We start from the raw sequence: 25,859 nt of genomic DNA, 5'->3' as shown, positions 1-25,859 counted from the left end.
AGGAGTAACGGTCAAATTCTTTCTTCTATTTCAGGCTATAATTCTTTTACTTGCCAGAAAATGTAGGGAATATGTGGGAAATACAAGGTTTTTAACTATTTTTTTTAAATTCTGAGTGATAACTTCCTTGGTCATGAACCTAGGATATGCACAGGTCACTACCCTGTGTCTCACCAGTCCTAGGAAAGAGTTATCTGTGCTTGCCTGACTTCCTAGCCAAAACATCCTTCTGCTTGTGTCCAAGCAGCTGCTGCCAGATGCAGATAGACACTATACCCACCACAGGTCCCTCAAATGTTAAAGTCTGGCAGGTCTGTCCAGTGCTTACTGATCTTTGTCTTTATTCCATTGAGCTAACAGAGTTGGAGATTTCCCAGGCAGCTTGCTCTCTTTTCCAGTAGAAGTGTAACAGTCAAATTCCATTCAAATAATTTAAATGTATATCACTTCCACAAACAAAGCATCAGAGCAGACATTGAATAACAAATAGTTTCTGAACTCTTCAAACTCATTTCTACTTTTTACTTAAGGAGTAGTTGGGCATCTGGAGAGCTACCCAAGGAAAAATTCTCCCATGGGATCTGCAAAGAGGATATTTTTATTCCAATATTCTGTTCTCTTTCTTGAACTTTGCAAAGGACTGAGTATGTGCATTCATTAGCTCAGACTATGGCAGCCAATATTCACCGTGCCCATCTGAAAGAACTTTGCACTAAAAAGTTATCTGAAAGGTAAAGAATGCCTGTGTTTACAGTGCTTTAGTAACTCTTCTTTTTTGGCAAACTAGCAGAATGTTAATGCTGAGCTTTTTGCAGAAATACAAAACAGAAAACACTCATCTGTAAGTCTCTGTGCAAATATTTTGATTAAGAAAGTCCTTTTAAAAAATCTGATTCATATTAGGTGGAGAAAGGGAAATTCAACAGCCTGTGGTTACTCAATAAAGCAAACCCTGGCTACTCCATTAACCAATGTTAAAACTTTGATGGATGGAAGAAAATGAAAGCTGGAAAAAAACAACATCAAGGATCTGAACACTAAGCAAACATTCCTCAGCATTCAACCAAGAGACTCCTTAAGCATGAGCTGCAAACTTCTGAGAGAAGTACATGTTTAATATATAAAAGGCAAAATTCCTTAATAAGAAGAGATATAGTTTGCAAAACAGTTCTTCAGGAACAGCTTGCAGCTTTTAAATCTCATTTACTCAGCCTGAGATGGTACTGTTGTGTCTACACTAGTTTTGATAAGGGAGCCAGCCCTATTCCCATTGAAGTTTATGGCATTCTCCCATTGTCTTCAGGAGGAGTAACGCTAGGCTCAAAGCCTCACAAAGATACCACGATAAAAGATTCCAGAAGTTACCAGGATCCCATCTTATTTTCATAACATTTTTGAAAAAAAACCAAGGGGGGAGAAAAATCTATGCAGCTCATTTCTACTGATACGCAATATGCCTTTTATGTGAAAATACAGACCAGTGAAGCAAATGAATGGTTAGCAACATTAATAGCCAGGGGGGGCTAGCAAAACTGCCTGGGATGAAGAGTTTGCCTGCAATCTTACCACTACAGAATGTCTTGGAGAAGACTAAGCATTTTGTAATGCTGCTATTTTGTATGAGCATTCTTTAAGTCCATGACAGGCAGCAGACTCTGTAGTCTTCATTTCAGATTAAATTTTATACACTAAACCTAAACACTTTATTTTTAAATCCATACTTTCTAAGGGTATGTAGTTTTTCCTGGAAATGACATTATATCATGGAACTGAACTTGCATTCTGATTTTATGCAGTCTGACTAAGCATTAAAAATGAGCTCTGTTATAATTCAACTTGCAACAGAAACACGTCTTTTTACAACAGCAGCTTGCAAAAAAACCCCAACCCCACTGCATCCAGAAAACAAAACACTGCCCTGTGTTAATAATGAATGCAGCTCGTATCTACCACATTCTGTTAAATTGCTAAAATTGCCCAGATAAACCATTTGAGAGTATGTCAGGTTTAATTAATACAACATGACCTGATCATTTCCACAGTTGGGAAGAAAGAAGTTGGCATCCTTTATATCCAGAGCTCAACCTGGAGATTATGCTAAGTTGCTTCATTCACAGTCCACACTCCTCTGCACATGTCAGGAGGACAGCATTTGTCCCCTCTAGTGATAAACAAATTATACATGAAATCAATTCCACTTCACAATAATTTTCCCTATTGGGTATTATCTTTCCTCCTCTGCTCCCTCCAGTTAAGCTTGCATCCTGTAACTTGCTAATGAGCTGGGGGCTTTCTGTTCCAGGTGGCACCCCCTGCCTCGAAGTCATGACATTTCCCATTTTGAATGCTGCTGGCATTTTTCGACAGCTCCTGCTAACTAGCCTTTTTGACCTGCACTAAGAGGAACTCATCTGATCGAATCCTCTAACCTGCCAATCATGCCAGCAAATGATCTTCACAGTCACTCCCAAGGCAGGAGGGGAAAAAAAAAAGGGAGCGCAAGAGAGGGGGAGCGAGAGAGAAAGCTAGCAGAGAGTGATGGAGTAGGCAAGCAGGCAGCCTCTGCAGCTACCTAATGAGAGTACTTTAAGTCTCTGAGGCAGCTGAAACACTGAAAAACTGGTGGGAAAATTAGGACAGAACTGAATGCCTGGTGCTGTTTCTTTCCACCCTGAGATCATTTTGAGAGCAATACCTTCGAGATGTGCCATTTTCTGAAGAACGCAAGTTAATTTTACCATATAAAGAGAAAACAGATATATTTTTCCCTGCCACCATCAATATGCAGACCTCATAATTCTGCTCTGCCAAATGGCGTTCTTTACAGCATTAATTAGGTGCTGTAAGCTCGTTAAATGAGTCTTCACCTGGGGATGACTATGAGTATTTTTTTGTTGTTGATGCAAGCCATAAACAGCATTTTTAATCTCATTTAAATGCTGGCAACATTTACACCTCTGTATCTACAAGTGTCTGCACACAGACACATAAACCAACAAATACAGTATCTACATAGTCTAGATGTGACTTTGTGGGCTGAAACCAAGCAGAGTCATGATAATGACTCAGTGGTTTTGATTTTATTCCTTTTATGATGGGACAGATTACTTACTGCTGAATCTTTCAAGCACACAGGGACAGATTTAATTGTGTAGATTTGCTTTCCCTTCAGGTAACTAGTTTTGTTCTTAATCAAACTTAGCAGGTAAGACTGTAAGCTAACTAGGTTTTAACACAGATGCAATGCACAGAATGAAGAAGAGAGGCATTAAAAGCAACTGTACAATAAAAATTTCAGGGAGAAAATTTGAATAAAAAGGCTTACACCGTGCTATGACATGCTGTGATTGTATTGTTACAACATACATGCCAGAAAATATAATGTACAAACAGTCCTTATAGTAACATCAAAAGATGGTTGCAGAAATGATTCTACAAAATTAATAGCTAGGTACTAATGGCGGTGAATGATCACTCATAATTACTAATTCAAAATACATGTATGGTCCAAAACAACATTAATCATTTATAACAAGACCACAAAATCATGGAAAATACCCAATTCTGTTTCTGCTTCTTAAAATATCTGAAGATACTCCTTCAGTGTTATTCCTCTATATTATGTATTTTTATTGGCAAATTTAGCATTTTTTCCCAATTTTGGGGGGGTTTCCTCCTCAGACCTTTCATAGCAATTAGCAATAGGAGCATGTGGGAAACCATCCACCCACATCCCAGCTTATGGGGCAGAAAAAATAATGTATTTTTATTAAATGACTTGTAAACTATGGCTGCAGTTTAGGCAAGAATCTCCCCACAACTAGGAGTATTCAGTGCACATTCACTTTAATTGGTGTTGCCTTCAGAGCCAATTTTGCAGTGGCTGGTTTAGTTTCTTTGTTTCATAGAGAAACAGGCAATGTAAACTACAGACTCAAAATAGCAACACAAAGCTTGCTCTCCACGGATACAATTCTGGTATATGGCATTACTAAAATTCATTTTTTGTTTATGATTTGGCTGAAAGTAAAATGTTCTGTTAATTCTGAATGCTGCAAATGATGCCTGAGAGGCAATGCCTCTCATTAGCTTTGCTGTCTCTCTGGGTTACGGGCCATATGTGTCAGCACTGGGAGCCTCTGCTTTGTCTGGAAACCTCAGTTTCTCCCCTTCAGTGGTTCCACTTTTCCTCTTAGACAAAGCCTAACTGAGGAGTCACGTGAGGAAATAATCCTAAAGGAGAGTTGACTGTCCATGGGAGAATAGGGAGAGTTTAGACCCGCTTTTGCCTCCCTCCCAGTCATTGTCATTTATACATTGTCCTCTCTGCATTCAAATGTCATCCCAGACTATCAGCCCACTGCAACTCAAACGGCCTTTCATGCCTAGACACTTCTTAAAGCATCAACAGACCACAAAGACTGTCTAGTGGGAATCACTTGCTATCCTAATATTAATAATACAATACAGTGCATTTATGGCACAGAAGATTCCACCTTCCGTCTCCTAAATTTAAGAACTGAAAAGTTCTGGAAAGACAGACCAACAGCGCTGCAAAGGAGCACATGCATTCATGCAAATATCACTAGTATCTTTCCTACAGCAAAAGCCACTGTTAAATTAAAAACCTCTACACTAAAAATTATTTGAAAATGAATCTTCACAGTGCTGAAGGCAAGTTATCATGCATTAGAAATGAACTGAAAATAGGCTCCAGACTGTGCAACAGTACAAGAAAATATGATATTGTCCCTTGAGAAAAGTTATCCATGAGACTAGTAATGCTTCCTTTTTCTTCTGCCAGCTTTGCAGCTGATCTGGCCATGAAACTTTGTAATTTTTTAAAAAAGAATCATGTCAGTAAGTATGGAGCCACTAATTTCACACAGAGTAACATGGAGTATATAACTGCAAGGAAGACATCAATGTCTCCTAGCCATGGAGGTTTGATATACTTGTCCTACCAAGTACAGTATGTAACAGTAAATGTGAAGTCCTCCTCTCTCTGTGCTGCTTCCTTTCTTTCCTCCTTCTCCCTTCATCCCTAAAGAAACTCCCTAACTACCCCTCCTCCCAGAATCCTGTCCATGATTCTGGAAATCCTGTTCATGCTTACTTATTTCCACCTATGCCTATTTCCAGGCATAGATGCTGTCCCGGTCTTTCAGTCCATGGATCGGACAGGCTTTCAGCACCATGTTCAGCTCGCTTAGCGAGGCCACAAGGCATCCTCCACCCATTCGCTTTCCATACCTCTATCCATTAGGTTACCAACTCTGAAGAAGGATTTTTATCACGAAAGCCATGAGACTGTGTATTCCACTACTTATACAGAGTGCAATTAAGTGGCAGTGTATTTCACATGATAACAGGCAAGGCGAGCTATTACACTAACGACACAGGAATACCATTAAAGATATTTTTAAGTCCTATGAACTCCTTGACTGGGTGGCGAGTTCCCTTTACTGTGGCATACTGGGGGATCTGATGGACATCCGTATGGACAGTCACTCCAGCCTCAGTCCCCACGTGTCACGTAAGCGAGGTGGGTGATTTATATGAGGACAGACTTGCACTGGCCAGCTATTTGTTCCGTTCATTTCACCCTCTGAGCAGAGCCTATTGAATACGGGGGGATTTTCTTTATGGCTGAATAGAGGACAAAATTCATCTGTAACTCTTATTTTAGACTAAAGGAATAAGATAATAAATTCTTAGATATCAAGAGGAGAATGTAGTCCAATGCCTGGAGTTTTTCCCTTGTGTGTTAGATTTAAGGCATATTCTATCAGTGTGGTGATCTTATTCTTTGATATTAAGTGAAGCACAGCTGGAACAGTCTCATAAAACCATTATGTTGTTAACATTCAAAAATAATGGCACTAAAAGTATTAGAGCACCAAAAAGTATCTTGGATCCTGCAGTTATCTTTCACAGCTTAACACTAATTTAACGTTTTACAAAATTGATGTTACAATTTCAACTCTGTTCAGTACTGTCATTACTGGACTCAAAACCAAATTGCTTTCAGCTGCCCACCACAACTGCATCTTATTAGCCTTTTCACGAAAGCCAATTTATGCAAATCCAGTATTAGTTAAATAATTAAACTGACCCTCAACATTCATGTATAGACATTGTCTGGCACTAAAAGAAGCAAGAGAAATTTAAACCTCCCATCTTTGGTGCTTAGGCCTCCATCTTTTCCACTGCGGCAGCACAATGGCTGTTTGTAAACATTTATTTTAATCCATCTATTTAAAAAAAAAGTGCATTAAAAAAGTGAAACTGTTAACTGCTGTGCTTTTATAGCTCTGCTTTTCTCTCCCAAGCTGGGTTCACACTGAATTTCGAGATCTTGTACCTATAAAGCACTACTGGCTACTTGCAGCTTTTGATTAAATCAACAATGACAAAATCTGGCTGACATACAGCAACTCACTTCAGAATTTCTCTTTTATGCAGACCTTTCTCCACTGTAATTACTACAGTTTTATCCCCTGAAGCTGGAGAGATGAAGACTTAGAAGCACAGTATACGGTTTTCCACAGTGATTCAGCAACACTGGGCTACCCAGGACAGAGTAAATGCAGGGGAGTAGTGAATGAGAATGACTTTTCAATACTGACTGCTGGACACATACACTGCTGGACTACAGCTTCCCTGCAGCTCAACTAGGGCAAAACAGGCAAAAATTATGTTTCCACACAGTGGTGCTGAATAGGAGCTCTTACACAATTTGTAAATGTAAAACTGAAGATGACAAACAAAAATGAAACTATTTGGATGGAGATGCAACAACAGTCACCTCTCTAGCTAGCAAGGAGAAAAAGGTGATTTTACATAATGATTCTGTGCTGCTGCACATCCCTGGTTAGAAGCAACCAAATCAGTGACTAGCACTTTTTGCCATTATAATGCTAACTGTCACCTCTTCGGCTTTATTCTGTTTTTTACACAGCTGAGCTGACCTGAATGACGCCATGGTCCCTTTGATTGGCTGGGCTGGTGTCAGTTGCTGGCTTAAATGGACACAGAAGAAAGAATTCATCATCCTACGATTGAAATTCAGGATTGCTCCGATGCATGTGCGTGTGGTGAAGCAATGCAAATAAAGACCACTTTTTGTTTTGCTCCAGTGAATTGTCAAAGAGATTTAGAAAGCCAGGGGATCTCATTATGGTAATACAGGTTAAATACTTTAAAAGCATATGGTGTTACCATCCTGAATGAAGCTGTCCCTGCCGGCTCTGGAAAGCAGACAATAGGCCAGAAACACATCTCGTGTCTCTGGTCCACCAATGGGAACCGGGGATTATAAATCACCACAAGAAAACATTGCGTGCTATCTGGTATCAGGTAATGCCTTGTCTTTTCGATTACAATTTGACTCCTTCTCCTCCAGAGAGGAACAAACACCAGCCACATATTCCACTGGCCAAAGGAAAATGCAGCTCTGCAGTTTCTTATGGCCCATTCTTGTCTTGATAAAACAGTATCTGTAGAGATAGGTGAATACAGTACACAATATATCTCAACAATTTATGTAGATATGGGGAATACTTCTGCAGATATGCTTCCTGCCCAGGGGGAAAATATATCAGTGAAAACCAACAGGCACAAAATAAAAATGTTTTGCTTTATCACAAAGCTTTAAAGATGCCTGGATATGGCCAAAAGATTTCTTTCCTTTCTCCCCCAAAGGCCCCATCTAATTCACTGCTGACAGACACTTCTGTGAGCAGCGGAGCTCATTACTACCTATTTGCTAATTCTCTCCAGTAGGGAGCAGCCTCAACGCCGACCTTGGTAACTTCAGATGTCAGCTCTTTCCCCATGGGCACTAAAATGATGGGTTGTCTCTCTCTTGGAGCCCAAGACAATGACACAGTGTACTCCACAAAGACTCTATTAGTAGTCCGAGCCTGACAGGGATTATCTAGGTTTTCAGAAACATGTCCTAGATTACTAGCTATTTCAAGGAGTTTTCTGGATCTGTAAGCAGCTATATGGCAGACAGGCAGCTGAAGCACTACAATATTTTAAAGACAGCAGAAATTCTCAGAGATACACCAGTTTCTTCAGTCGCTCCATGCAGCTGTTTCTAAGGGCAGCAGATGAGCTCTAACAAATGATGATGGAGCCATTTACAAAGTTACTGCCTTCAGCTCCTTTCCTTCACCAATCTGACAGAAATTGCTGCTTCCAAAGTTGGCAGATGATGGTGTTTGCCCATGTCTCAGCCACTGCTGGACAAAGCCCAGTCTCTGCTTTCCAGCCCCTAAAGAAAGGTGGATTTAATTCAGTGGGTGCACTATTAGGGCAGTAACATCTGGCAAGCATGTGGAAAGAATAGCAGGAGGTGATAATTTCTTAAATTATCACAGCAAGATTTGGCACAGCTTCTTTGTTGGCACTCTCAATTTTATTTCCTGTTCTGCCCTGAAAAAAGTAAATTAGGAACACTTGGAAGGAAGAATCAGACACAAGACTAGAATTTTATTTAACACCATTGAGGTTCTGGAAGTGGTTGAAGATGGTTGCTTGGTTTGGGGTTTTTGTGTGTTTCTTCTAATAAATTCCTTTATAATGTATAAATGTATGAAAATGCACAAAATACATAAAAAATAGAACCATCCCCTTCCACACATATCAGAGGATTAGAGAGTATCTACAGATTTTTCTCTTTCATCGCTTCCTGACGGATATTGGAATACTTCAAAATTCCAGCCCTTCCTAACCTCTCTATCACCTCCATATATGCATAAAGTCAATTCAAGAAGATGGGTAAAATACATATGTACCTGCCTTGTCCAGGAGATAAAGCTGTAAGTATTTGTTTGCCTCTGTTTTTTTCATAATGTGATCTATTTCCTTGCGATATTGGCACCTTTTAATTTTCCTTTACCCTTACTAGATGTAATGTTATCTCATTGTGCTCATTGACATTTTAACAGCTTGTATTGTTTGCCTCCATCTAACTCGACTTGTCTGTTAATTTCATGACCCTGGTGAATTGCTGTCATCTTTCTTTTTGCTCTTCATGCATCTTTTTGGTTCACCAAGCCTTGTGAATGGAGACCTTAACTGAATATCTCATAATAAATACCCCATCCTTAATGCTACCATCCTGCTTACTGCAACTCTAGTCTTGTGCTAGAATAACTGACTCATTCATTTTACTGATTGAACATCCTACGTGCCCATCACTGCTCTACTGCTTCAAATCACAGCCACCTGCTTTTCAGATTAAGCCTTCGCCAGACCTTTTCACATTATCAAAACTGCTGTCTTTCTTCCCAACTCCTTTCACTCCCCACACTGACTCTTACTCCTTTTGCTTAGTGGTCTCACTCCTTTAAAGGTTTCCACCCAGCCTAAACAGCTCCTCTTCCAGGTCCAGTTTCCATGTCCACATTTCTTCTGCCTCCTCTGCTATTCTACTTGCACCTCATTAACCCCCAACTCTCTACACTGTACAACAGGACTCCTGTTCAGTACTAATACTCTTCCAGTATTATCTGCTGCTCCCCATCTTACATCACAAGTCAAATACTACAAGCAGGAACGGTTATGTTACTGCACTGTAAGCACCTGCACACCAAAGTCCCAAGCTACGATGGAAAACTGTAAACAATAATGTATACGTCACAACTTAACATTTGTTAAGTGGCTCCAGATCTTACACAATGAAAGGTGCTATTCTGTATTAAAGCTGTGGTTGAGTAGCCATAATAGTACAGTGACGTACATCAAGGGTACATATGGCTCTCTCTTTCTCTTTAGATAAAAAAATTTTAAAAAGTAATCTGCATTGGCTTAAATAGATATTCAGTAAGAATGATCAAATGGTTCTCTTTACTGCTATTTTACACACCCCTCTGCAAATACAGACTTTCTATTGCATATTGTATAAATGAAAAATTACATTTGCTGGGAAGCAACAGAAAGCAGAGATTCTGTACATGAGAAATGAGATTCCATACGTAAGCTTCCACACAAAAGGTCTTTAGCATAGATGGGCACATTCTAAATTTACTTTAGATGGATGATATGTCACGTTAGAAGAGACAAGGTTGAAGAGATGTCTGCAGGGACACAGCCCCGGGAAAAAATAGGGATTAGCTTGTCAATAAAGATGTAAACAGAGTGCTCTGAGGCAGCCTCATTTCTGACATTAGAAAATCTTAAATGGTTTGCTGGCAGAGAGCTTGTGCAAAAATTGGGGCAGGCTGTCAAGACCAAAATCTATTCATTTCAGTTTTTCAGCAGTTGCTGCCTGTCAGGCAAACAGCCTCCACGATATTATAGGGTTAAAAAAAAACTCACATAAACCTACAACAGTAAAACTGATTATAATTAATTAGAGAAAGTTATATCTGATATTGTAACAAGCAAACGTAGCTAAATATAGACTTTATATATTTATGTAAGACTATACCTTTGAATAGGTACACAAGCAGCGTGTGCATTTATCTCAGCTCCTAGAACTTCCATAACAAGCTGTTATAATATACTCAACATGCAAAAGCAACCAGGACTTAAAAAAATAACCAAGCAGCAGGCCTGGGTTTTTGAATGAAAGGAACTGCACTTTGGGTATTTTGTGAAACACTGTGGTATGAAACTATTTACAGAAACATAATAAGCAAAGCAGCTATATAAGGGAATACTGCTAATCTGGAAGAGTCTGTCAAGTGGGAAATTCCACTGAAAAAACACTGGGGTGATGCATATGGGCAGAGGAGAGTTAATGCCATGATATAAACACCACCATACCCTTACTGTAATTTGGTACGTAGTCTCTCTACTCACCTGTCCTTCCCAGGTTCTGTTCTACTCTTACAACACCTGAAGTCATATTACAGACTATTTCACTGCTGAATAACAAAGGCTAAAAAGATGGTGTATTGAATGAAAGCCTTTCAAGAACAAAACCAGTTCTAGTAGATCCAGTAACACAGACCACATTCATTAACATGATAGCACCTCTGCCTCCATCAAGAATATCCTTCTGTTATCAAGGCTATCAAACATACTAAATGAATCATTTCTTGTCCTTGCCCCAAAGTTTAGCAACAGAAATGGCAAGAGGTATTTTATGTCTCCATGTCTTACTGGGGAAAAAAACACCAGTCCAAATTAAAGGCAACCTAGCAGTTAATCTGCTGGCACCAGCCTCTGCAATATTTTCAACCTTTCAGTGACACTGATCCTGCCCACAAGGCCAGCAACTTACACTCTTCATACTGACCATTATACTGCAAAAACAGATTATCTGCCTGAATGTGAGCAATTTAAGAAATGTGCAGGTGAATTTTATATTTTGTTTCTCTAAAGAGAACTAAAGTAAAGAATATTTTCAAAGATATACCTTCCAATAATCATGGCTTACCTGCATGATCAGTTGTGAACATAGGTATTCTTCAATGTTTGCTGTTTGATACACCTTTGCCATAACTGTTGTTTTTTCCAAAGGCTCTCATGCTTTCTCCAGTCTCTGGCTGTAATCTTACATTCGGTACAGTAAAAATAGAAGACACTGCAAAAAAGAGTGTCAGTTTAGAAACTTTGATTTCTTCCCACAAAAGTAGTAATTTTAAAATAATTAATATATATGGAAAACACAACACTGAGTAAATATATACAGCTTTTATAGATACGACCTATTTATGCAAGCAAGCACTGCAAAAATTCTGAATGGAAAATAGCTGCGTGCATTATATGATGAAAGCTGTATGATGTAAACATTCTTAGCTGCATGCATCTTCTAAAAAAACCTGTTTCCATGTTGTGTGTATCTGCTTGTCCTGTGCATAGGTTGTGTGTGTCTACGTGTCCTGTGCATGGCTATATAATTCATATTTTCCATTCTAAAATGTCTGCTCTGAGAGCATTTAGAAATAAATAGGAATGTGAAAAAATGCAGGAAGGTTTTTCAATAATTTGTCATCACATATTACATCTTCAGAATCTTGATGCCAGTAGAACTGAACTATTTTGTTTGACTTCATTTTAACTGTTATAGAGAACTAGGCTTGTTAAAAACATCCCAACAACTCAAAAAGCTTTCACATAAAGCAATCCCCTCTTGCATGAACGAGAAAAACTTTGACTATTTCCACTAGCACCAGGTAATTAATTATTAGTAGACATGATGATATCAATCACAGGAATCAAAATGCAAATGGTTAAATACTCACACATCGATGGTTTGAAAACTCAGTTTTACTTAGGATGCCTCAAACTGGTGGGAAAAATCACTGACTTAATACCTTCGGAGAACAAATGTCCATATAAAAATATCCTCAGAGCTCTGCCACTCCATGCTTGTATGAGGAAAAGTTAATAGACTGTTTAAAGAACTCATTGGGGTCGTAACAGTTTTCTTTGGTTTTGCACTAACAGCTAGCACAGCTGTAAATTTTTGGAGCTACTCTTTCATCTTTGTGTCTTTAAAAGACCTGGCTATTGTTTTATGTACTAGAGCTTCACACTGTGACATTTCAACTAGCATTTGATATTCTGCTATCCTTAGTACCATATGTTATGAATGGTGTATAATTTATGCAAATAAATTGTTATGAGCTCTCAAATATGAAAGCAGAAAAGGGGGAGGGCTGATTTTTTTAAGTACACATATTTAGTAAAAGACGTTAATCTACAGATTACTGCTCAGGTCTGAGATGAATGAAGGCTATGTTGAATCATAAATTGTACTGTATTCCCTGACAAGATGTTTTTAGCAGGACTGCACAACTCTTACCTTTTTAATGTGCTATTTTTAAAAACTGAAAGTGGCTAGATATGAGACAGCTTATATGGAGACTGGACTTCCAACCCAATCGTAATGATGCATTGACTTGAAACTAAACAAAACAAAAACCCCCAAAATTTCCCTTCTCACATAAACTCATCTTGCACACCTTTTTAAAATTAAACACAAGATTAGAATTTTATGCTGTACAATATTATGTATAAAGTATAAATACATAGTACTAAAGTCAAAACAAGAAGAGAAAGTGAAACACTTCTTTTTTACTTTTTCAATGTAGGCTGAGTTGCCATACTTTCATGAAATACTGTGATTCCAAAGAAACAGTATTTTCTGATGGAAAATCATTTAAATCATTTGACTGATTCCCCCCCCCCCCCCCCCCGCCCTTTTTCTTTCTGTTCACCTGCGAGTGTTTCCTTGGTTTTTAGTGCTAAATCCCCAAATTTGCAATTCAGCACAGGACCAAATTGGGCAAAATATGTTCCACGATTAATACTACTTGCTACAGAGATTTGCAAAATCACAGTGGTGTCTGATTAGAAGGCATTAGATTTTGTGTGTACACACACTTCTGTTGTGCATAAAGACTCAATGTGTTTATACCTACATTTATTTAACTATCAATAGCAAGTGTTTTCCAGTGTAAAATATTAACCCAGAGAACCAGAATCACAAAACCTGGTAATTTCACTACACAGTAAACATTTTCCCAACTCTCCAAAGTATATGACTTCTTTGTTTTGTAAATATGTTTACAAGTATATCCAAGTCATACTAAATAGAAGTGATTGTAGTATTTGATACTGGGATTGTCCTTTCTTGCATCTGGATTTATGCTTCATAATGATTATCTACTAGACACAGAAATAGTCTTTCTGTAACTCAAAATTTTACTGGAGGCATTTAGAAGAACCTTGCTTTAAAATATAATGATTTTTCATCTTTATTCTCCCCCCTTCAAAAGGTTTCACTGCTCCTGATGTTTAACGTTATGCAAAGACGTGTTTCTGCCAATGAATATCGCCTTATGGTTATGCTTCTGCAAATAACCTGCTGTGAGCTGATAAAAGGATTAATGCAGCCAAAATTCTTAATCTGTGAAATTACAAATTAAATTCTCATATTAAAAATACCACCCTGAGGTATTTTTTGTGGTTTTAATTCCCCTCTGGTGTTCTGCATACATTGTGCTTGTTAATGACTAGGACAAGACTGTCTCTGTTGGCAGCCTGCTGCAGAGTGATAATGTGTAGGCATTTACTTCACTGATAGAACTGGATTTAACCACTGACTGATAAACTAAGTGGCAAGTGGGTAATAAGTCCATATTAACAGAGAAGTACCACTGCAGAATTCAGAATTCAAAATCCTGGCTAGACTAAATCACAGAGTCAGAAGGATTGAGATGTCACCACTGCAGAGTGATTTTTGTTTTCCATTTAGTGGAAATAGGATAAATGAACTGGCATTCTTGATGTTTCATTAGTCCTGAAGAAATGAATCTCTTTGCATCAGTTTCAGCAAAGGCAGACTTTCAACAGCAGCCTGAATTTACACAGCATCCTTTGAATTTTCAGCTTATAAAGTCCTGCAGTCAGCAAACTGAGTGGTGGGGTAGCATGGTGGAGGAGGAAACTGGGAATCTTTTTGCAGAGCAAGGACACAGTCTATGACAGAGCTGGTGATATACTAAAATTAATAGTGCTAGTTTGATTTTAACGTTCATATTCCACAAATGGGAGAGTGCTCTTCAGAGCAGAGTTGAGAGTAGGGTTACTTAGACAGCCAGGCCACAAAACCAGCTCAAAACATGACTACTACAGCTGTCAGGGATGGAAAAGATAAACTTTTGGAAGACAAAAGTTTTCCTACTGACACCGATGTAAACAGAATCTACTGTGGATTAATATTCAGAAAGGGAGCTCAGTTTTTACAACCAAACTTTTAAATCGGCTGTAGTTACACACACACATATGTCATTGTTGCATTTCTGATCTTTTTTACCTCGGAGTACTGGATTTAGATCTTTGTCCAATGCTTGTATGTTTGAAAGCAGAAAAGCACATACACTGTTCTAATGCAAGCATGCTTCTCTTCACCACATTGAGTTAAAGCAAAATGATTGTTATTCTTAACAACACAGTCTTCTCTGAATCAAAACTATACGCATGATAATATTTTCCTCCCAAATAAATAGTAGTGTGCTTTTAACACTGGAAAAAGATATGCACGTGTATAATACAAATGATTTACAATTATGAAAGAGATAACTGACAGCATACATGATGATAGGAACATTTTTGCCAAGTCAATCAGAGTGCATTTTCTTTAATAAATAAAAAGATGTATGTAAATACTGAAAGCATTCTTAGTTAATAATATCAACTGCCATCCTCTTCTTGCAGTCTAATTCAGCAAATTAACTGTTTGTCTACTTTGTGTTTCTCAGACTTCCGAATGCTGAGTCCTTTCTTAAACATTACTGTTATAACACACAGAGATTCTGTGAATCAAACACAGCTGGATTTTTATCCTGTATGCTGCAGCTAGTTAAGAAGTACTGTATGTTATAAAGTGAAAAGCACTAAATATGTAAATTGTATTTTTCCTTTTGCTTTATGACAATTCAGATAATTCTTTTGGCTGCACACAATCAAATACAAAGATAGCTGGCTGCAGACTGCAGAGCAGAGATAGCAAAAAAAAAAAAAAAATCATCCATTTTGTCCTGTGTCAAGCTAACTATGTAATTTCAAGCTACACAATTGCACTCACGTATTTTGTGTGTCGCTGTGTATGTCCGTGTAGCTGTCCACATGTGAGGGTTAGTGTACACACATGCATCTGTATGAACTAGCACCTTTCTTTTCAATCAGTTCGGAGGTGGTAATACTCACTATCGGTTAACTCCCATAGCCGTGGGGGCAGATCACTGAAATACTCATGGCTCAGGGCTGCCTGTGCTGACAATCTGTTCTTTGGGAAACACTGGAGTAGTTTGGAGGCTAGATCTTCTGCGTGATTCACATAGCTCAGCCTGGAACACAAACAAGAAGGTTTTTCTGAAAAACAATCTCATTATTCTGTTTACTAATTCCATTTGCAGTCAGCACAGTTGAAGTGCTGAGTCTTGCTAGCCAGGATAAAGACAAAGCCTGTTTGGGAGCACTTCCATGAAAGGTATTCCTCAAGTTAGGGAGTCAATGAATTATTTCTGGATTGATAGCTCAAAATTCATACAAGTTTTACAAATATAGAGCATATGATATACCATATCACATATGCCTTGCCCAGTATGCTAAAGGATCATGAGCAACAGCATCTTGCAAGCAACTGTTTAGATTCTTCCATTTGCATTTTATTGAGCATACTGACAGACTGAAAATTTACAGTGCTGGAAACAAATGGCTATTACTGTCTAAACCCATGAATTCCAAGCTTAAAATACCAGCAGTATTCATACAACTTTGTGACGGATGAAATTTTAAAATCTAATGACGCTTAACACGCAACATATGCATCATGTTTCATAAAGACCTTTGTCTTTCGGGAAGTAACGACTTTTTTTTTCATATATTCACATGGCAGGAGGTTGACTCTTCATTAGGTGTTAATGCAATGCAAGTGTTAAATTGAAAGAGAATTATCTTTTCTAAGCTACCTAGGGAAGTCTAAGAAAACTCACTATTTTACTGGGAGCTATATGCTCAGGAATATTATAGAGAAAACAAATTAAAAATAATAGATTGGAGAGGAGAGGGTAAAATCATAATCAGCAAGATGTGGCTTGGGTCTAGTAACCTACAGCTGCCTTCTAAATTTCTAAAGCCGCCAAACTTACTGTAATATGAAGTGAGAAAAGAGGTGCTGAATTTTGTTGACATTGTGTTGCTATTATTAGTAGGCAACTTTTTACATTCAACCATGCCTTTGCTCAGTAAAGATGTCTTGTCAGGTAAAAAAGATTAAGTATATAAAGGATCTCCTATTTTTCAGTGCACTGGTTTCCCAAAACAGAGTAGACTGGAGTCCAAAATACTGCTGTATTTGAAAAAGATGGTGTTATCGTATAAAATCAATAATCCTACAGCACATTTCATGCAAATGTTCATTTTTTTTCAGCTCAAGCTGACTTTCTACAGAGCCATTCAAGGAAGATGGATTAAACAGAGTTACTCTTTCATTGGGCTTACATGGCATAATTTTATGTATCAGTATATGCACAGGTGAAAACTACCTCTGCAACAAAGAACAGACAACACTGAAAATCCTAAATGGAAAAAAAAAATTGTTACATCGAGAAATTTAAGTCACAAATGTCATAGACACAACTTTTTGTCCATGCTCATACTACACTTACTGTGAAGAAAAATATTCAAAAGTCAAAAGCATCTCTATTAAATCACGTGCTGGCATATGCATGATATCCTGGTATTTGTAATGATTCAAAAAATATGCTACTGGCTGTCTGTTTAGTTTCCAGCAGCTGTATGCTAGATAGGCACAGTATTCAAAAATTCCTATGTGATCTCTTCTTCAGAAGTGGCAGTCCATTTGTCCAGAAATTACCCAGGGGATGAATTCCCTAGAAGTGCTGGCCACTTTAGGACATTATCTCTCATCAGTCATAATCTTACAGAATTCCCAGGATCAGGATTCGTAATTGCTATTCCAGGTTAAACAGATGCTGAACTCCAGTGTTTCTGATGGGCATCATTTTTTCTCTCTTCATTTTCAATTCATGACAAAATAAAGGCATCTTGAACTAAACAGTCATTGCCTATAAATCAGTTTAATTCCTAGATCCTTAAACTACCAGATTGTAGAAACTGTTTCATCAAACTTGTGTGAAAATTACAGGAAAGTTCATTACAGAACACCAAAATACCAAGCAAAAAGTTTACACTTAACAATTCTATACATTCAAAATTTCCATGAACCAGTGATTATTCTGGGACTGGGAGGCCTGTCTTATGTCCTAGTCCCACCTGCACCAATTATTGTTCGGAGGCCCTGGGAAATCATTTCACCCATGTATTCCCACCCCCCACCCCCCCCACCCCCCCCCCGAGGTAGCTGCATCTTTTTTAGGAGCCATAGCAAACTTGCTCTGTCTTGAATAAAAGCTACTGTTACGTCAGAAAAATGAGGTCACTTGAGTAAGTAGTAAGTTAAGTACACTTAAGTAAGTAGTAACTCACTCTCCAATATAAGAATTTTAGCATTCCTTAGCTGATCCATAAGTACAGTGAAAATGCTAAGTAAGGCAAAGCAGAAGAACATTCAAACATTAACAAATTCTGAATTGCAGGTGAAATTGTGGATGATGACAACCTAGTTCCTCAGTGCTCTTGAACAGAGCAGTGCTGACATTTTGACCATATTAATGGTCACCAAAGTACCTAGCATACCACTAAGATTATATTTTTTTTTTAGCAAGAAAATGAGATTAACTAATATAAATTGAAAATATTTTGAGTAGGAACAGTTTAGGAAACCAAAGTCACCTTCTCGGTTTAGAAAAAAAAAGATATCTGTTTACTGTGATAAATCAAGAAGCCAAAGACACATGTCAAATAATCAGAAGATTATACCTTAATACAATATAAAACCCACAAAAATATCTAGGGCTGCAACAATCACATAACTACTGAAATACTTGTGAATAAATCTGCCAAAATTAGAAGCAGTTTTATAATTACTAAATAGAAAAAAAGACTAAATTCATTGCACAGTCTGCAAAAATAGTTCAATCTGCTATAATTATTACATTTACCTGCCCTCATAATATTACGAGTAGTGCTGGGGGGGAGATGGGGTGGTGTTAGTTATTTCTACAGTGCTTTGAAGATTCCAGCTGCTACTTTATTGGTATTATGTTCTCAAGCATTTATAGATTTCAAACTCAGAAGGGACCACAATGATCAAGTCTCACCTCCTGTGTAATACAGGCCAAAGAAGATCATCCAAGTAACTCATGGATCAAATAATCAATTTTAGTAGGCTCAGCTGTATCTTTAAAGTTCTGCATCAAAGTTCTAGCTTTGTTTATGGAGCTTTGCACAGTAATGAAAAAGTTCTTCTCCAAAAGCCATGTCTTCTGGAAAGGTCACTTCTGGAAATCACTGAACTCTGCAAAAGGCATATGCATGTGGGCTCCTAAGGTTGTCAGTCTTAAAACCAATGCCTTAGTGGAATGCATGACTAATTTTTCTGCTTTGTTTAAAGACAATCTATTCTTCCATGTATGAAAAAAGCACTGTATGATCACGTATTTAAATTACACCTACATCAGAGTTGTTTGGAGAAACCCATTTAGCGCATAACCTCAGTGCTCTGGAACATTAGAACATTTGGGTTTATTTCTCTTTTTTTTTTCCCTTTTTTTCTTTTTTTTTTTTTTTTTTGCCAATAGTCTCTTTAAAATATCCTCCTTAAAGCATTAAGGATTTGTCTGATGTCACTTTGAAACATGATTTCTCAATAGGGACAAAGGCTGAATTTTCTGATGGAGTTGAGTAGTTAAATATCTAATATGGAAAAAGGTAACAAAAAGAACTAAACAACAAAAAAAAAGATTTGATTTTTAAATACATCTGTGTCAGTATGTGACAGGATGGAATTTCATACAATATGGCTTTTATAATAGCATGTTTTGTCTCACAGCAGTCGGGCCATACAGGAACTTGGCATGCATGATATGGCAAGTCCCAATATTCACGCTCCACTTACTGTCATACTAATCACTCAGGAATAGTTACTAGCCATGACAGCATATGTACTTTCAGAAAATGTGGCATACAGCAGAATACAGAGAAACTTTTGGCTGTGAGTATTAAATAATACGTAGAAATTGTCTTGAGATATATTGGTAATATCTCTACACACCTACTCTGATGACATCTGTGAAACACATTGATTTTCAACTTAATCCTAGGTGCTATATATGGCCTTAGCTGCAGAAGAACAAACACCATATGAATTTGTCTCACTTTAAACATATATGAATCAGACTAGACTTGAGCAGTTGTAAATCTCATTGGATTACAATAATTTGATTTAATTTCAGAAAACAGGCTTAAATGTCTTCCTACTGCAGAGGAAGGTCAGTATTTGGTCAAGCAGAACATGACTAAGATCACTGAAGTTTGCTTTAAGCTCTTGAGAAAAAAAAAGTTTTGGGCATGTGCAGTGAACTTCTGAACCTGGGGTGATTTGCTTTTAAATGCAATGAAGAAGGCAGCTCAAATTCACATTAATAATTAAGACAAATGGGCACTAAAACAAACTGAGATAATATGCTGTCTATATATTCCTAACAGCATGAAGTAGATACTTCCCAAAGCAAAAATCGTTTACTGTGCCTATTTTCCATGCGAAAATATGACTTTCGCAGTGTATCATTAATTAATTTATCAACTGGCGTTTATAACATGGCCTACAGGACTGAAGCACCTAATTCCCTTTGGAAATCTCAGCTCTGCTTCTTATTTGTAAGTAACCTCTTGCAACCTGAAGTGGTGAAAGACAAAACCACAGTTAACCCAAACAATCACACCACTTAGCAGAGTTTAAAGTTTAATGATACGAAGAGAATAAACAAATGGGTGCAAATCCAGCAGGCCATGTGCAGCCGGTTTCACAGAGGCTGCAGTGGTGCCCTCAACAACTGGGCTCCTGTACAGTCCCTGTGGTATCTCATCCACCACCACACTGCCATGAGGGCCCTGCTCCTCATTTTCACCCAAGTCTGCTTGAGGACGGCTGTCTTTCCCCCGTGTCCTAGGCTTTAGCCTCTCCTGACACAAAACTTTGCCAACATGCATATTGCAGTTAATGTTTTCTTTGCAAATTATCTTCTCACCAGCTGATAGGGACATGCCCTCATGTGCCTTGATAGTTTACACCTCTGAATATATGCACGGCCCTAGTAGCGGCAGCTATGCAGCACACAAAGCGGAGCAGGGCCTACCTTAAGGAACATTTCCTTTTTACTAAATATGAACAGCCTTTTCTGTTCTTACAGCCATGCCGAGAACACCTACCGTCTTCAAAGACCTGACATGCCAGCTCCAGTATGCAGGAACTGCTTCCCTGACGCGCCTGGCGTGCCTCTATGGAGCTTTTGTAGAGTTTATTTAGCCATCATGAAACCACTGCAACAAGTGAACACAAGTTTTGATGCGATGCTTTTAGCTTTTGATACAGATGAAGGCATAAAGCGGCACCTCAAGACGAGAATCTAACGGAGTAAAGACGTTACCATTTTTTCAGTGTTTTACACAGAGGGTACTGAGACTAAAACTGATGAACAAAGAGATACAAAAGCTTTTGAAGGCTCACTGAAGCAGAGTTTTACTTGTTGCTGATCAATCACAAAATACAGGATTTGCTCCACAGCACAGTGTAGTGGTACTTCAAGCCAAACTGTACAGTAAACATGACAGTCAAACAGTCACAGGAACCACATTTCAGTGCTGGGATTGTCTCCCACACTTGCATGGGGCTGCCAACAGCAGTCCCAACATTGTGCTGGATTGTGCACATTCTTCAGGAGAGGCATGTCTCCAAACACTTGATGCCCCTCTTGCTCTTCCCAAACTGTGGTGCTGGCAGCAGTTTAGATTCAGAAACACTGAGCTCTACCTGTGCAGGTGGGAAAAGTATCGAAGGCTCCCCAGGCCATCGATTTAATTGTACTTTTCTAGCTTGGTACCTCACTAGAAGCAAGATTCCCATATTAGCACAACATCCTGCTCAGGCTTCTTAGATGAGCTAGGCTGGGGCAAATCCTGCACTAAAATGGCTATGCTGCTCCCAGCACCTGCCCTTGCTCTGTGGTCCTGCACAACATTGCGCCACACAGTCTTCAGACCTTCATGATTTCCGTAAGGGTACATGAAACAATCTGTTTGGAAATTCAGAGCTTAGTTTGATCCCTTTTAACTGTATTACTATAACATAGCATCAGCAATCTTATCTGCTGAGTACTGAAAAGGTGGTCAAAATGTTTATTATTAAAATAAAAGCCATGACAACCAATGATAAGTATGCACTGACATGAAACAGAGATAAAAGTACCAGTGTTTGATTCTTTGGTACTGCTATTAATGTCAATGTAAAAGAGGTCAGAGCCCCATTTGGAAAGCTGTAGAGGTAAGTTTATTCAGGGCATTCCAGGAAGGTACTAACAACCCTGACTCGTCTGAACTAATTCTCACTTGACAGCTGCACAGATGCCATTAGCTGGAAAGCAGCCAAGATGAATAGCATTTCATGAATAAAAGTGAATGTAACAAATGAAGGCTCTAACAGTATAGGCAACTAGTTGTTTGGGGTTTTTTCTATTTTAATCAATATAGATTTACCTCTAAGTATATAGGTTTTTTATACCTGGTACATTTTTAAAAGAATCTACTGACCCAGTAAGTAAACCATAATTATATTTGCATCTCCAGAACTTCTCAGAATGGAAAATTAAGACACTTACTTAAACTGCTCATAAATCACATGAGGTTTCAGAGGCTCAGTTTGGTCACACCTAACCAGAAGTGATCCAACCTCTCATGGCAATTCACATTTGATAATAGTCATTAAGCTCAGTCACAACTAGATCATAAAATCATTTGTATGTGTCATCACTGAATGTAACTCAAGACAATTAGATACAAGTCTATTTCTCCCTGAATCTTTCTGCACTATATTTGATGCATTTCAGTTTCAGATGTATTACTGTATTTCTACAACACTGCTTGTGACATCCAGCTTGAAAGCTTTGCTTCATATAGGAAGCAGAACATTAACACCCTTACAGAACACAACACCTTTAAAAATTGAATTTGCTTGATTTCAGCTTTAAATGCTAAGCTTGAAGAGAATCAATCAATACAGAACAGACTTAACAGTAGCCTGAGTTTTGTTTTTCTGTAGTCCGACATGCACCTGGGCTAGCTCTTGCTCTGATGCCTCAGAATAAATACGCTGGGCTACAAAACTTTCTAGAGAAACCCAGTTCCAACTATCGAGACCTTGAGGCATGAAGATAGTCAATACTGTTCACTGACAATATTGCAGATATTTCACCCACTTGTTCTGTAACATTTTGATACAGAAAAAGGTTTACATTTGACACAAGGCATCTTTTTCCTAGCATCAAATGAATCAAGAACTATGGAGTCCGCACAGCAGACATTAAAGAGAAGAAAAATAAGCTTATTTAAACAGCAAATATACAATATATGTCCAGTGATAGCATACTCTAGGCTACTGAGAATGTGGCTTTCTGCAATACGATCACGTAACTAACTTAATTCCTGGGAATTCTGAGGTTGTGATATTCCAAGCAACATGACTGCTGGGTACAGTGTTCTGTTACTGCTAAAACTGCAACTGAATCTTTAAACTAAGAGAAGAATACCTGAAGTACTTCACATAATTTCACTCAGTTGTCAGCAGTTTCTCCCAGATACAGGTATTCCCCAGAAAAGGTATTTCCTAATAAATTTTAATCAGAACATGCCTTACCCTTTTGCACTTGAATGAAACTAGCAATTACTTCTTTTTGATTTTATATCCCACCACCAATCAGCTATTTTAATTCTTTTAGCATCCCAATTAGCCCACTATTAAAGATAATAATTATGGAAAACATAGTGTAATACTTGCACCACAACAAACTAATACTGAATATGCTATATTTATAGTTTACTGGAAGATCTTTGCTTGCTGTAAGTGCAATTAATGAATAACAACAAGATGGTGGTGACACCTAATCAGAAGCTTTTGATTATTTTGAAATTCTTTAAAGGGCGTGAATCTTCTGATCAAGGCGCATGTTTTTTAAAGGCCTTCTTTGTGCACCTCAGCAAGTTGAACAGAGTATCCTTGGAAAACAAATAGACCTAAAAATAATTACTAATACCCCAATCATTTTATGAGCTAGTATTTCACCAGAAAATGAAGAAAATATATCTTTAATCCTGAACAAGAACTCTTCAAGGTTTATGTTCTCTATAAACCTTTCACTGGGAACTGAAAATATAAGTTAGTAATGCAATAAATGCCCTAACAAATATATCAGATTTTTCACTTAATGCTTTTTACAGGCTTAAACCAAACTGAGTGAAAGAAAATCACCTTTTACAGTCTGACTCTTAAAGGAAGAATGCCTTTCTGTTATGCTTTTTAAAAGAAGGCATGGTGAATTTATATCAACTTCACTGAATCTTGGGGCATGATAAAAGGAAGAAAATACGGCAGCGGAGTTAACATTCCATAGGATTCTTTCTTCACATATTTATTTCCTCACTGGCTGGACATAAGGAAAAAAAAAAAAGGAGGGAATAACCCCCGCTCCCCCTCAACACAGAAACAGCTGAAAAAAAACTTTGGCACACAATGCAGTCAAAGCTCAGTGCTTTTCCTCCTCCCAGCCTCAACAACATGGATTATTTCTTGCCAAAGAAATTCAAGCAAAAGGTACTCCAAAGAAAAAACAACCAAACTCTGATTTTCAAATTTGTAAAGTGAGTGCAGCCACTAGAGCAGTAAACAAAGTTTCCTGTATCTTCCCTTATTAAATGAGTACAGAAAGAAAAACCAGCTGTCTTTTTGGACCTACTGCCTTTTGAAAACTAAAAGGAGACAGAACTAAGTTCTAGTAAATAAACATTAGCACTGCCTTATAAATCTCTGCCCTCTTGTCTGGTATTTTATCATCTTTGGTTGAGAAGTCTTAATTTCATTCTAATGTAAATAAGAACTGGTCTGTTTGCTCAGTATTTCAAAAAGAATTTGCTGCAAGGTTGCAGCGTGCAGGCAGTGCCCTGAGAAGGGTGACCTCACTTTAGTCTGTGAAGCCAAAGATCATTTATCACAGTTAACCTACAAATCTGTCTTGCTGGGGCCTCAGATCCGTCAGCCACTTGGAAGCAGCTACTTGTCCTGTCCTCCCACAGCTCCCTAAAACATTGGATGGGTCTGATCTTTTCTATTATTGTATACCCCTCAGCTAATAAAATATATTTTTATGGATTGGAACAAACAGGAGTACTTTGTATTTATTTATACAGCTCATTAAAGGTGAATGGAGATTTGGAGGCAGAGAGAATGCCCCAAGCTTTAGAAAGCTCAGGAAGACAGACTCCAGGCATATGCATGTATTTAACTTTATGTATATGAGTTGCCTGGCTGAACCCAATGAGACTAAGCAATTATGTACATGTAGGCATCCTGGTCTTTTTGCAACTACACTCCTAAACTAAAATATGACAGGGAAATGATGCAGAACTAGTAAACATTGAGAGGAAGAGACCAAGATGGTTATAATGGGCATACTGGCAATATATTCAAAGCTATGCAGTCAAAAATATTATGTATTATTAGACCTATATATTCAGACAGACTAACACCACACACAACTAGCTGGAGCTCCCTGACCTTCAGGTACTTGGTTCAGGTGACGACAGAAGAGAATGTAGGATGGGACACCACATTCACACCAGCATTGTAGTGCAGAAGGTGTCATTCCTTCGCCAGATTCACTCTCCTGATTTAACACACCACTCTCTCTCTTTACATTAATGGAGACAGGTATTTTCTAAAAGGAACATTAGGTCACCTTCCAGTAGGGAGAAGACAGCAGACTGCAAATCCAGTGCCTGATACCAACAGCAGTAATACTTGTTAAGAAACAAATGTGCTTGTGCCAATCTGTTAAAAGCCTGAATTTGACTTTGAACATGAGCAGGGAAAAAAAAAAAAGAGTGTAACTACCCAAGGGTTTCCTAAGCACAGAGACCACTTTAGAAGGAGAAAATAGTGAATCTCTCTCTAGTACACAATTTGGAGAAAAAGTAACATGATTTTGCATTGATTTTTTTTTATTTAAAGTGAAACATTACATACCCACACATATCTGTACTGAAGTGTCTTTTTAAAAAGTTACTCAGATTTAACACAAGAGTTTATGCCTTTTTAAGTGTACAGGTTGGCGGTGAATTGAACTACACATTCCACATATTTTAGCTATCAATTACTGAAATACGTGGATTTTAAGTGCTTGTACTCACATATGTGTGAG

At 38.1% G+C, this 25,859-nt stretch overlaps 1 protein-coding gene across 2 annotated transcripts in view; it reads right to left on the bottom strand.

Moving 5' to 3' along the window:
- The window catches only part of CDK14 (cyclin dependent kinase 14), a 316,633-nt gene that overhangs the window by 52,824 nt on the left and 237,950 nt on the right, over positions 1-25,859 (bottom strand). For both annotated transcript variants that reach the window (XM_055709447.1, XM_027800119.2), the window contains 2 exons: positions 15,676-15,815; positions 11,396-11,542 (listed from right to left, as the gene is read on the bottom strand). In XM_055709447.1, coding sequence (XP_055565422.1) covers positions 11,427-11,542; positions 15,676-15,815 — 256 coding nt within the window. In that variant the 3' untranslated portion in view covers positions 11,396-11,426. The remainder of the gene's footprint in view (positions 1-11,395; positions 11,543-15,675; positions 15,816-25,859) is intronic.

Source organism: Falco cherrug, chromosome 4 (genome assembly GCF_023634085.1).
Source record: "Falco cherrug isolate bFalChe1 chromosome 4, bFalChe1.pri, whole genome shotgun sequence".
Lineage (NCBI taxonomy): Eukaryota > Metazoa > Chordata > Aves > Falconiformes > Falconidae > Falco > Falco cherrug.
Note: the sequence above shows the minus strand (reverse complement) of the source record. Positions and strands in the feature narration are given on the sequence as shown.